Source organism: Nelumbo nucifera, chromosome 3 (genome assembly GCF_055504915.1).
Source record: "Nelumbo nucifera cultivar China Antique chromosome 3, China Antique-T2T, whole genome shotgun sequence".
Lineage (NCBI taxonomy): Eukaryota > Viridiplantae > Streptophyta > Magnoliopsida > Proteales > Nelumbonaceae > Nelumbo > Nelumbo nucifera.
This window is the reverse complement of record NC_142651.1, coordinates 76,408,825-76,423,258: the sequence shown is the minus strand read 5'-3', so window position 1 is coordinate 76,423,258 and position 14,434 is coordinate 76,408,825. Positions and strand designations below refer to the sequence as shown.

At 36.1% G+C, this 14,434-nt stretch overlaps 1 protein-coding gene across 1 annotated transcript in view; it reads right to left on the bottom strand.

The window, feature by feature from the left end:
- Nucleotides 1–14,434, bottom strand: part of EMB2279 (pentatricopeptide (PPR) repeat-containing protein) — an 89,449-nt gene that overhangs the window by 71,344 nt on the left and 3,671 nt on the right. Inside the window, exon 2 of the mRNA XM_010276729.3 lies at nucleotides 6,285–6,476. Within this exon, the coding sequence (XP_010275031.2) occupies nucleotides 6,285–6,476 (192 nt within the window). The remainder of the gene's footprint in view (nucleotides 1–6,284; nucleotides 6,477–14,434) is intronic.

Below are 14,434 nucleotides of genomic sequence, written 5' to 3'. Positions count from 1 at the left end.
GTAATGTTTTCCTTTTATTGGTAATCTTAAAGGCCTCAATCGAAAGAGGCTTACCATGCAAGGAAAAGCTTGGGTGGGAGACTGAGAGACAAAAACCCCCTCTATGTGAAGGTGAAGCAACACAGGCAACACAGCTCTAGTCTGCATCAAAAGGTCAGCATTCTACTTTTTTGTTTTCATTTCTGATGCTTTTCCCTTATTTGGTAGTAAATAAAAAGGAAAATTTTATTAACAAAAAGAAAAGTTACAGCTGATTTGATAATAAGAGATCACCACAAAAGAGAACAACCAACTCAGATAGCTTGTACAAAAGGGGAGTAAAAAAACAAAAAACACAAAAAAAAAGTAGAAGTAAGGACTCCAATCCAAATCAAGATCCCAAAATCCAGCACCATGATCTTCCCTTGAAACCCCTTCAAACTCCGGAAAATAATAACCCAATCCATCATCCTTTTCCCCACAAGTACGAGTGATTTGATCTCTTCTAAAGGCCTTGTTCTCAAGAATTCTTCTATTACTGTCCTTCCACACTACCCAGAAAACAACAAAAACGATGCAATTCCACACGATCTTTGCCTTGGCATTTCCTCTCATAACTGGCCAATGGGCAAAAATGTCTCCTAGAGATCTTGTTTCCATCCAACTAGCTTTAAAAATATTAAAGGAGAAACCCCAAACACATCTCATGTAGGGGCAGCCAACGAACAAATGAAGGACATTGTCCTCTGCATTCTCACACAAGTATCATCATCTAGCTAAGTGAATACCTCTACTTTGTATAAGGCCCAAAGTCAGGATACTGGCCAAAGCCGCTAACCAAGCAAAAGCTTCCACCCCTCTAGGAATGGGTTACCCCAAAGCTCCTTTATCGCAGACCTTTCTATTTCATTCATTAGCATTGCCTTGTAAAATGATTTGACTGAGAACAAACAATTTCTGGATTCTTTCCACCATCTTCAGTCTTTCCTTTCCACTTGCACTTCAGTTGATTGTAATTTTGGGAGTAATTCCACACATTCCCAAACTTAGCAATGAAAAAGAGATTTTCTGAATTTTGGCACCAACCAAGTTGTTCTACCTTGATTAACTTCGAAGTTCTCTGCCGCCGAACTGTTCTTACTAGTTACAAAATTATTGTGTGATAAAGAAAGGAAAGAAAAAGAAAAGAAAGGAAGAGAAGAGGAGAAGAAGAAGAGAAAAGTTTGTCAAGAGAATGAGGTGTGTTACTGTTCACACCAAGAAACTTGGTATTCGAACATAATGAAGAAATTTCAAAAATGCCCATAACTAGGCGCCCTAATATAAAAAAACATATAGAAGGAAAAAAATGCCCTTACAATATCAATGCTCCCTGTAGTCGAATAAGACTGTAATAAGTCCTAGTTTCAATATGAAATAAACAAAAATAAAAAAAGATTGAGAAGAGAGAAAGAAGGAGATGAAGAGAAAAGGACAAGAGAGACACGAAAAGGAGAATTCAGAAGTAGAGTGTTGACTTAGATTGTCGCCCCAGTCTATAATTTATATTAATGTTTAAATAAAGATGAAAGGGCTGAATTACCCTTACTGCTTACATGGCAAATAAATAAAAAAAGACTAAAAAGATAAACCGAAATAACTGTTAACTGCTGAACTGGATAAACATAAACATACGAACGGTGGGGACCACACTAGTGTTCTCTACACTCCCCCTCAAGCTAAACATAGATATTTATCATGCCCATCTTGCTCAAATTGTTGTCAAGTTTTGGCTTGGGAACACCTTTAGTAAGACAATCGGCCAACTGATCTTCAAACCTCACAAAAGGTAAACAAATCTCTCCACTTGCAACTCTTTCTCCAATTAAATGTCTGTCAACCTCTACATGCTTTGTACAATCATGCTAACAAGATTATGGACTATGTTAATAGCAGCTTGGTTGTCACCATATAACATGATTAGAGTATAAATTTGTACTCCCAACTCCATGAGCCATATCTCTGTACTTTGCCTCTGCACTAGATCAGACCACAGCAGATTGCTTCTTACTTCTCCAAGCTACAACATTACCACCAATCAAGGTACAGTAACCAGAAGTAGAGTGCCTATTATCATCAATTGAACCTGCCCAATCAGCACCAAAGTAGGTTCAACCTTGATATGCCCATGACAGAATACAACATTCCTTTTTCCCGGATACCCCCTTCAAAAAGGCAAGTTATCTATTCACTGCTTGCATATCAGAAGATCTGGACTTATGCATATATTGGCTGACTACACTCACAGCATATAGTATATCAGATCTAGGCAAACATAAGTAGAGAAGGTGACCAACAAGTCTCTGATACACACCTTTGTCAGGAAAAAACATCCCCAACATCAGCTCCCAACTTATGATTGGGATCAATAGGAGTTTCAGCTAGTTTACAATCCAATCTTCCTACTTCCTAAAGCAAATCAAGAACATAATTCCTTTGAGAAATATAAATGCCCCTTTTTGACCTTGTAACCTTAATCCCAAGGAAGTACCAAAGACTTTTTTTTTATCAGTAACGACAAAATTTATTAAGAATAAGAAACTTTAATTAAAATAGATGGGGAGATAAACTTTCTTAACTCCCCCATTTTGGCAAAACAAAAAATGCAAGATTAGAAATGACCCCAAAAGAAAGATCCCCTATTCACCCCTTGCTTGGCTAACCCATCAGCAACTGAGTTAGCAGTTCTCTTTACCCAACTATATTTCACCTCAATGTCCTTAGTCAGCAACTGAGTTAGCAGTTCTTTTCATTGTTGTAGTTCCAAACACCAGAGTTGTCTTCCTTTAGCCATCTCACCACCACCTCTGAGTCACCTTCAAACACCACTTTTCTTAGGTTCAGTTCCCTTGCTCTTTGGGCACCTTCCAGAGCCGCAAAGATCTCAGCCCTAAGAAAGTCTCCTTCTCCAATTGGGCCAAAAACAGAAGTACAAAAGACTTCAAAGATCCTTAATTTCAAATTCAATAGCAAGGAAAAACTTCAATTCAGCAATGCTTGAGATATCATCCCATGTGATAACAATATCTTTAATTTCTTCAAGCAGCAAACCTTTCCTTCACCTCCAGGGATATTCACTTCTAGAGGAAGATCCATATAAACTTCTTCCTGAAAGTCACCGTTAAGGAAGGCATTCTTAACATCCATTTGATACGAGGGACAAGAATAGTAGACAGCCAAAGACATAATAACTCGAATTGAGTTCATCTTAGCTACAAGAGCAAAGATTTCCTAATAATCAAATACCATAAGACTAAGTATACCCTTTTGCCACAAGGTGAGCTTTATACCTTTCAATCAAACCATCAGCTTTATGCTTCATAGTTTATACCCACTTACATCCAATAGGAAATTTACTTTCTGGGAGAGAAACAATGTCCCATGTTTGGTTTTCTTGAGGGCCTCCATTTCCTGATCCATAACATCCTTCCAATGAGAGAACTGCACCACCTCAATAACACTATGATGGATAAAAACAAATGAAATGATAGAGACATAGGCACAATAGGAAGGTGATAAAGTATCATAAGAAACATAGTTTGAGATAAGATATTTAGCACATGTCCTTTTCGCTTTACAAACTGCAATAGGGAGGTCAAGGTAAGAAATCACATTATGAAGCTCAGTAACAGATTCAACACAAGCATCAGAAACAAGAAGAGGTTCATGTTCCAAATTACCTAAGTCCAAGAAGTCAAATTGTAATGGACATTTAATCTCTGAAGTCATCCTCTTTTTCCATCTCACGAACCACCAGTGTCAAGACCAAGGAATAAGAGGAGGCACGGGAGGAACGCTACTACCACCACAAGCAAGAGGAGAAGAAGAGGGACCAACAATATCAGTTGTAACCAACACAGGAATAGACATGCAAAAAAGAGTCCGATCTTCACTAACATTCTCTTCCTGAAGAGAAGGATGAGAAAAGGAGAAGGGAGTAGACTCAAAGAATGTGACACCTTTGGACACATATCTCTTACTAGAACAAGGATCATAGCACTAGTACCCCTTTTGAACTAAACAATATCTCAAGAAGACACACTTGATAGACTTTGGGTCAAATTTCAATCTAGAAGGACCCCTGTCATGGACAAAACAAATACAACCAAAGACCTTAATAGGGAGATCAAAGGCATCCTCATTGGGAAAAAGAAGCTAATGAGGAGACTGGAGATGAAGGGCCCGCGAGGGAAGTCTATTAATAAGATATACAACTGTTTGGGCAGCATCCCCAAAACCGAGTTGGAAGTTTGGAACATGAATCTGGAATAACAATCCTCTAGCTACTTCAAACACATGTCTTCTTTTTCTTTTTGTTACCCCATTTTGTTGGAGTACGAGGACAGGAACTTTAATGGATTACCCCTTTCTCTTCAAGAAAAAACTTGTTAGTGCTTTTCAAAGTATTCCTTGGCATTATCAAATTTGATAATCTTAATCTCGTTCTCAAACTGGGTCTCCACCATACTAAAGAAGTTTTTAACAATTAAAGGTACTTCATCTCAACTCTTCATCAAATACAACTAAGTATACCGCAAGTAATCATCAATAAAAAAATGAAGCATTTGTAGACACCTATACAAGGAAAAGAATAAGATTCCTAAACATCAATATGTATATAGAAAAACAATATTACTTCTTTTGTTACTTGCAAAATATGTGGTTCTACATTTCTTTTATAGTTGACAAACTTCACAATGCAGACTAGGAAACAAAAACTTTAATGAACCAAATGACACATGCCCAAGACAGTGATGCCACAATTTCAACTGACTTAGTTTCTCATCATGACAAGACTCAAACTAACACATTAACCCAAACTTTAGAGATTGATTAAGAAGATATACTCCACCGGTTTCATGTCCATTGTCAATCATCTTCCCCATACTCAGATCCTAAAAGACAATGATAAGGGAAGAAGGTTATAGAACAATTATGAGGTTTGGTAAGGGACCTAACCAACAGTCTAAGCGGCATAGCCCACCTGACCCATCCTTACTTAAAGATTCACCGCCTAAAAAAACCTTTTCAGTACATGATCCCTTCATCCCTTTTTCTATCGAAATTACCAAATTGCCATTAATTGCCCCCACCCCTTCATCTTCCATAAAACTTTTTGAACCGACCCTATCATTCATCGTCTTCTCACTACCTTTGTTTTTTCCTCTTCCCAACTCCCTACCTCCTCCCATTCCTTTTTCTCCTCTTCAACATGGCGCCCAGGCCAACAAGTCAGCATCATCAACATCATCTTGGTTGCAGCAATTTCATGCGCTAATCTCAAGTTTCCTTTATAGGAAAGCCTATCTAGACACTTTAGCCTAGACCCTTTTCTTATTTGTGAGGTTTTCCACTTCTTTTAATTGGATGCTAATTGACTTGTCATGACCTTCTTAAGTCTCTTTAAGTGGGATAAAATTGTTACACACGGCACCCTAGAAGGCAAGTAGGGAGCTAGCTTACCACCTCCATTCTCTACAAAAGCCCATCTACAAGGAGATGAGACTAATGTTATTCTATAACTAAAGTTCCAGTAACAAGAGAGGCAAAGCAAGAAAAGATAAAAGATAAAAGGAAGCATGGCAAACCAAGGAAAAAGTCCATCTTAAGTCTATGAAGGTAGAAGAGAAGATGATCCTCCTCCATATCTTCACCATTATATCTTTATAACCTCCTTTACAAGGAGGGTTTATGTTTCTCCTTCTTGAAGAGGAGGTTTATGTTTCTCCTTTCTTCTACATAAGAAAACTTAATTCAATGTAAGGGAGAACCATCTACAACCTTGTTTATGAAATTTGATTGATTATGGTTCCTTATACAATATTAATTTAATCCTATGTGGAAGAGAAAACCATCTACAGCCTTGTTCATGAAATGGATGATTATGGTTTCCTACACAATGTTGATCTATAAGTAAAAATAAAATCTTGATCCTTTATAAGGGATGAAACCATCTATAGCCTTGTTCATGAAACCTGGCTGCTTATGGCCCCTTGCACCTTATTAATTTATACATAAAAAAAAAATTATTTCAGTGTACTCTTTATGGTTTCTCTTAAACTAAAGAGGGAATATACACCAGAACAGCAGAACCTTCAGTAGAAAAATTTATAATTAATTTATACTTAGTTTATCCTATTTGTTTACACTTCAAAATCAGAATAAAAAGATTTTCCAACCAGGTGAATTATGTTACACGAGAAATTCACCAAAATTTTTAATTTTTCCACTAACAAGCTGAACGAATAACAAAGACAATGTACTACCTACTCTTGTAGGATTTGAAACGCTCACGAGATTGAAGCCACTCTAGGACTTGTAGCACACGTCTCCAATTACCAAATGCACCCAATATCTGTACAACCCTCAAAATAGAATGATCTGTGAATCTAATTTTTGCACTTCGCATCATCTTAGAAAACAACCATTCAGGCAAATTGATGTCTGCACCATTCAACCTGTGAAAATAAAGTATTTTGAAGTGATTTGCCCTCAATCCAAGCCATTGTATCAACCTACTGCTCAGGTAAAATTATAAATAGATATAGTGGCAGGTCATTATTGTAGGAGAAATGCAGAGATGTCAAAGTTGATATTAGATCCAATAAGGCAGATGTAAAAAGAAAATGAGAATCAAATTTAATCAACAGTAGACTCAAGGGCCTATACAGACCATAATCATCCAATGGATGCTACCATCCATTCAAAGAACAATTTCGGGAAGATACTACAATTCTATGGCTGGATGTAGCCTAAGTAGTGTCAATGAGAATATTGCAATTACAAGGATGGAATCATAGCCCAATACGTTTTGAATTTGCTGATTCTTCAAGTATTTTTCTGTTTCAGAAGTATTTTCTTATTTAACTTTGTATCATGTGGCCCAACCTATGAGTCATTAATCTAGCTATATTTGAGTTCTGTTTATAGTTCCAAAATTATAGGATATGTAGAACATAAGTTATGATGTTTCTTTTTGGACTAAAGTTCCCTAGTGACAATTCTTAATTTGGGTGAACACAAACTTGAGCACCATGCCCTTATTTTTTGTGATTGGTAAGTGTTAGCTTTTATCCAATTATGGAAAAGAATGTAATTTTTGTACAATAGAAGTGTCAAGAACCCAGCAAACCTAATAGCCCCTGCTACCAACCTGAGTACACCCATTTATATTTTACAAAATTGTTTGCACATTGTTTATAATCCCCAAAAACACACAAACACTATTCAATCCTTGTTTGTCTAATGCATCATCCAGACTATTTCCTTCCCTTGGTGTCCACCCAATTATAGCCCTTAAGTTCCTCATTAATCTCCTGATATCCCTTGACATGTTCCTGTACCTCCAAGGTGCTAGATTGTGAGACTGGATGAGCTACACATTTTGTTGTTACAATGCAGGCTGAACTTCCATCTGCATTGTAACACGTTGCTCTTTTGGGAAGACACAAAAAAGTAACGGGAGGTGGGTTAACACTCCCATTATTTGTTTTTTTTTTCAAACAAAAATGAAAAGAAAAACATTTATCTTTCAACCCCCATGCCCTAAAAGTCTATAAAATTTTACCTTGTCCAAAACATTCCGCCCACACCCAAAAGCTCAAAGAGAAAAAACAACCAGTTATGTCTTCCATCCGATGAACATAGAACCTATTGAAACACTTCTCTTCCAACATTCTTGAAGTCCTCTACTGCCCAGGTATTTGTTTCTCCAATTATTTGTCTACCCATTGAGAAGTCGTTCCCTCTCTATTGTTCAAAATCTTCCTCCCAGCAACACAAACAACAAAAGACAAGTAGAGAGTATTCCCAGTTCCCACAAACAATAGTTATTATGGCTCATTCAAATAAGCCCATATACCTTAATAATTGAGCATGGAGACTTCGGATGCCTTTGACATCTCTAAAATCACATAGATTTCTTATATGGTATTAATCAGACCATATTAAACAATATGACACCAACTTCATAAATCTTGATAGTTTATTATGCCTCTTTCTCAAAACAAGCCCCTATGCCTTAATAATTGAGCATAGAGGCTTCAAATGTCTTTGAAGATCTCTAAAATCACATAGAGGCTTCAAATTTCTTATACCGTATTAACCAGACCGCAATAAACAATATCACGCCAATTCCATAATCCCTAATCGTTTGTTGTCTTTCTTGCTCAAAACAAGCCCCTATACTATAATAAATTATACATGAAGGCTTTGATTACCTTTGAAGATCTCTGAAATCTCAGAGATTTTTATATGATATCAAACTGTATTAGCTTTTATTAAAAAATCTTTATACTTTATATAGTATGTTGCACAATGGAGAGATTTCAACTAGTTGTACAAGGGTTCGACATTACTGCCGTAGGGGCAACCAGGCAAGAGGACTATAACAGTTGGTCAAGCAACTATTTATGAAGTTTTACCCTGTTCGAAACCTTCTGCCCTAAAAGTCTAAAACCCATTCAAAAAATAAGTTTCACCTTATTCAAATCCTTTCACCCAAGAACCTAGAGAGAGAGAGAGAGAACAATCAGTGTATGTCTTCCATCTGAAGAATAGAGGATATAGGACTAGCCAAAAACCTTCTTTTCTACCACCGTTCTTCAAGTCTTATTCCACCACCCACTCCAAATTCCATTTAGTTTTCTACCCATTGAGATGATCTCTTCATTGTTCAAAGTCTTCCTCCTTGAAACACAGACAGAGAGGACAAAGAATAGAGAGGACTTGCCGAAAAAGGCATTTTTTCATTTTTTTTGTTTGCAAAAAAGGAAAAAATGAGTGACGAGAATATTAACCCACCTCCTGTTACTTTTACACGTTTCCCCAAAAGAGCAACGTGTTACAACGTGGATGGAAGTTCAGCCCGCATTGTAACAACAAAACGTGTAGCCCATCCGAACTCGCTAGATTGTTGTCTTAAGCATTCCACAATAATGCATGAATCATCTTCCACTAATATGTCGATATAGTGTAGAGAATTTGCAAGCTCTAGGCCAACAAGTAGTGCTTGAGCCCCATGCTTTCTCCGTGTATGTCTTGCAAGTCATGATTTGGCTAAAAATAAAATGAAAGTATTTTCTTTTTAAACAATGCAACTCCCTGATGCCGAAGAGCAATTCAATGACAAGGTGCCCCCTGTTGGCTAGCCTCGCCTTGGCGCCTTGAAACTATGCTATTCCCAAATTGAAGAAGAAAAGGGCAGGAGATTAATAAGTGATAGCAATTCTCACCATTGAACCTACACATAGAACACCTATGTGGGGAAAGACACCAATTAATAAGTCATAGTGCTTGGGTTTGTACTCATACCTTTGGGGAGGTAGCATCCCGTGCCTCCTCCAAGGCTGTTTGTACTTCCCTTTTTTATCTCTTTAATAAAATTGCCTAATCATTCATAAAAAATAGTCACAAGTATTAATTCTTTCTTGGAGCACTTCCCAGCACAAGCCACCCACCCTATGTGAAATATTAAGTATCAGTAATATTCAGAAGAGGAACATTGCATATGCTAGTTGAGATCTTGGGGTGTGAGGTTAAACAGTTGCCATTGTAGTATCTAGGACTACCATTGAGAGGGAGTCCAAGATCAGAAGTCTTTTGGGAACCAGCGGAAGAGAGGTTTATGAAAAAATTGGCTCCATGGAAGAGAAATTACTTATCTTTAGTAGGGAGAATTACTCTGATTATGGAAACCTTAGATAACTACCAGTATATTTCCTATCAACCTTTAGGATCCCGGGTTGGATGGCCAGTCAGCTAAAGAAGTTGATGAGGGACTTTCTTTGGGAGCCTAGGGATGAAAAAAGAGACCATCTAGTAAAATGGGAACAAGTTAGCAAAACAAAGGAAAAGGGAGGACTAGGAATAGGGAACCTAATTCATAGGAACACATCTTTGTTAGGGAAATGGTTCTAGAGGTTTCCTTTTGGAAAGAGGCGTTGTGGCATAAAGTCATAGAGAGCATTCATGGGCTGATGAACAATGCATGTGATGCAAAAGTGACCAATTCCTCAACTTCAAGCTCTCCCTGGAAAGCAATACAAGAGGTGCCTTTATCAATCTTACTAAGTATGATGTGGAATGTGGATCTAGGGTACTGTTTTGGGAAGACCTTTGGCTAGCTGAAACTCCTCTCAGTTCTCTTTACCTTGACCTTTATTCAATGTTGGACTATAAGTTTCAACCTACCTCGTATTTTGTTACCTTTTCTTCATTAGGTTTAATTGGGATTTTGGGTTTAGGAGGGGGTTGAGGGATAATGAGAGTGAATCCCTTATTCAATTGGTAGACAATCTTCAGTCAGATTTTTTTATCCAATCTGTGGAGGACACCAGAGCTTAGCTTACCATTTCTGATGATATCTTCACTTATGCTTCTCTTAAATATTCTTGTGAAATCTCTTTCAGGGGAGGGGAGAGCTTCTTGTTAAAGAGATATGGGGTAAGCCCATTCCACCCAAAGTTCAAGCATTGTGTGGGGAGGTTTTTCTTAGCAAGGTGAACACTTGTGACATGCTTCAAAAAAGGAGGCAAAAACAAATGCCTTTCTCCTCATGTGTGCTTTCTTTGTTTTGCAAATAGTGAATCCGTACCCCATTTATTGCTTTGTTGTCCTATTGTGCTATTTGTTTGGGAGTGTCTTTTTGCTCTCTATTTGGGTGCAAGTGGAGCACTCCTCACGATGTAGTGAGTCTCTTCAGCCCAAATTACCTAAGGTAACCAACAAAAAGAGGAAGAGTGATGTGGAAGACAGTGAGGGCAGCAATGGTGTAGACTGTTTGGGAGGAAAGAAACACAAGGATCTTCAAATAGAAGTACATTCCAAAGGAAGATATTGTGGAAACTATAAAGATAAAAGTTGTACACTGGATAAAAACATTAGAGCTATTCAAAAGCTATTCGGTGTCTAACATAATGAGAGCATGGAATGATCTGTGAAGTGGCACACTTCTAATGTAAAAGAATAAAAAAAAGTGATGGAAGTGAAGCCCCTACCTAGCAATAAAATCGAGCTGAACTTTGATAGGAGATCTTTAGGAAACCCGAGACTAGCAGGTATTGGTGGTGTATTTAGATATTCCTCAAGTGAAGTGTTAGCAATGTATTCAAGCCCTTTAGGGGTTGGAGATTCTCTAAAGGTTGAGCTGTTAGCGCTGCTACAAAGTCTAAAACTTGCTAAGCAAGCAAATCTACAAAACTTGAAGGTTGAAGGGGACTCTAAATTGGTTCTCCTGGACTTGCCGAAAAATGTTTTTTCAGTTTTTTTTTGTTTGAAAAAAGGAAAAAAGAATGAGTAACGGGAGTATTAAACCTCCTGTTACTTACTTTTACACGTTTCCCCAAAAGAGTGACGTGTTACAACGTGGATGGAAGTTCAGCCCGCATTGTAACAACAAAATGTGTAGCCCATCCGAACTCGCTAGATTGTTGTCTTAAGCATTCCACAATAATGCATGAATCATCTTCCACTAATATGTCCATATAGTCTAGAGAATTTGCAAGCTTTAGGCCAACAAGTAGTGCTTGTGCCCCATGCTTTCTCCATGTATGTCTTGCAAGTCATGATTTGGCCAAAAAACAAAATGAAAGTATTTTCTTTTTAAGCAATGCAACTCACCAATTAATAAGCCATAGTACTTGGGTATGTACTCACACCTTTGTGGAGGTAGCATTTCGTGCCTCCTCCAAGGCTGTTTGTACTTCCCTTTTTTATCTCTTTAATAAAATTGCCTAATCATTCATCAAAAAAAAAAAAATCACAAGTATTAATTCTTTCTTTGAACACTTCCTAGCACAAACCACCCACCCTATGTGAAATAGGTTTACTCCACACTCCTCAAAAAGTCCTCCAAATTTCTTACTTCTACACACCACTTCCCACCTTACCCTATGATCCTTCTTCTCATTCCTTAGCTCCTATAAAAAATCCCTCATCAATTTCTCTTGCCTTCTACTTACCCCATCCGGAATCCTAAGGATTGGCAAAAAATAAACAGGCAGACTAGCTAAAGTAGATTTAATCAAAGTGATCCTTCTCCTAGGAACAAATAACTACTCTTCCACAAGGCCAATTTCTTAGTGAAGCAATCAAACACAGTGTTCCAAAAGTCACTACTCCTTGGATTATCCCCTAAAGGTAAACCCAAATAAGTCAAAGGCCACTGAGAAACCATACAAGCTCACGATTTCTTCACTTCAGTAATCTCCCTTTCCTCATATTCAATCCCGCCATGCAACTCTTATCAAAACTATTTTTTTTATTGGACATTTTCTCAAATAATTGCACAACCATCTTTAAATTCCTCACACATCCAAGATCACCCTTTTCATAAAAAGCGAAGTGTTTGTTGCCAAGTCAAGTGTTGAATCTGAATATAGGGCTATGAGCAACGAGACATGTGAATTGATATGGCTGAAATAGTTACTCCAAGAGTTAGGATTTCCAATGATCCTACCAATGCATTTAGATTGTGACAACAAAGCACCAATACATATAACTTCTAACCTAGCATTTCATGATGGAATGAAGCACGCTGACATAGATTTTTTAGGGAGAAGATCTAAAGTGGTGAAATGGACACTCCTTACATTAAGTCTGAACTCTGAAGATTAGTTGGAAAACTTGTTTACTAATGCTCTAAATAAATTAAGGCCAGAATTCATTGCTAATAAGCTGGGATTATATGACATATAGTACATATTTTCCAACTTGAGGAGTATCGAGAATGATTGGCAGATGGGTAGATATGTTTCTCTTACTCTTAGCATTTTATCTTTACTAGCAGAAAGGGCACATGCTACGCACATGTATCTAATGTGAAATAAAAATTATTAATATGAAAGATAAATTCCTAAAATAAAACCAAGAAGAAAAGTCATATAATAAAAAATTAATTTTTTTCATAATCCTAATGTACAAAGATTATTGCAACTTCAAAGTATAATTGATTACATGATAATTATTCTAATCAATAATACACAAAAAACAGAATTAGAGTGTTGATAATCACTTCCGTTACATTAAAAAAAATTAGGTATAATAAAGTAAAAAATAAAATGTAATAATGAATTGGGTAAGTAAGCATTATTTATCTTTTTACTTTTTACTTTCTCATAAAGTTTTCTCTTTGCAACTACAAAGGTAGAAATGGGTACCATATATCTAATATTAGGTTTTGATCAGTTTGCCATGCATAAAAATGCAGAAGATTCCCATTTTTGGAAGTAGATAGAATGTTAAACATTGAACCAATAATTAAACCCAATATGAAAATCACTTGAAATCCAAAACATAGGTCAACTCTAATGGATCAAGAAAAATCATTTTATAACTACAATTTATAACTTGAAAAATTCAACATGTTCAAAACAAGAGGATAGGAACAACCCAATAGGCAAAAAATTATTTTTTGGAGTTAGTTCATGTCCTTTAATCAGAAATGAAATCTAATATCATTTCCTCATCTGTTTATTCATCATGAATTTAAAGACCTATCTCATTCATCTTTCGGTTTGAGCAATAATCAATAATGGTCAATAATCAAGTAGGACTATGTAACCTATAGAGCTTAAGCGACAGCCAAAACATAAGTCAAAATAGTTTGAAATGTAAACTGATCAAATTCATCAACATCTGAATCCAATACGATTGATGAAAATTGAAATCCAAAATCGAGTCCAATCAAAAATCCAATTGTATTCAGATTTAATTTGAATCCACTTCAATTTTTAAAATAAAGAAAATTTTTAAAACTTATATATAAAATAAACTAATATAAATATGAAATGTTGAATTTGCCACATATAAATTTATATAGAACATAACAAAATATATTAAATTATATAGTTTTATATTTATATATAAGTAATATACTTAAATCAGTATATATTATAATATATGTATATATATAAATTATATAAATTATGTTATGTAAATTATATAAATTATATATATATATAAATTTCGTGTGTGTATATATATATATAAATTTCAAACCAATTGTTCACCTGACTATGTGATTCTAGGGGAGCTCACACCCTGAAAACTACTTCATTGCATTCTCAATGAATAAATTGGTGATCCCTTAGAATTAATACCCATCCTACAAAAAAATTACTGAGGAAAAAAATCACCTCAAAACCCATCAAAACAAAACATAACAACTCCAAAGAAATCCAGATTTATACGATATCAGCAGAAAAAGAAAATGATTTTAACCCCCATACTAACGATGACCTTTTAGCGTTCCAGCAGGAATAAAATCTAGAAATGCTAAACTTGTGATGAATTTCATTCCATTAACAAAATAAAAAACAATAGCAAAGCAAAAGACAAAAGATTCACATAAAAAGTCATAAATAGGAGAACTTGTAAAGAATCAAAACTGAAAAAACAAAAGAATTTTTGTTTCAGA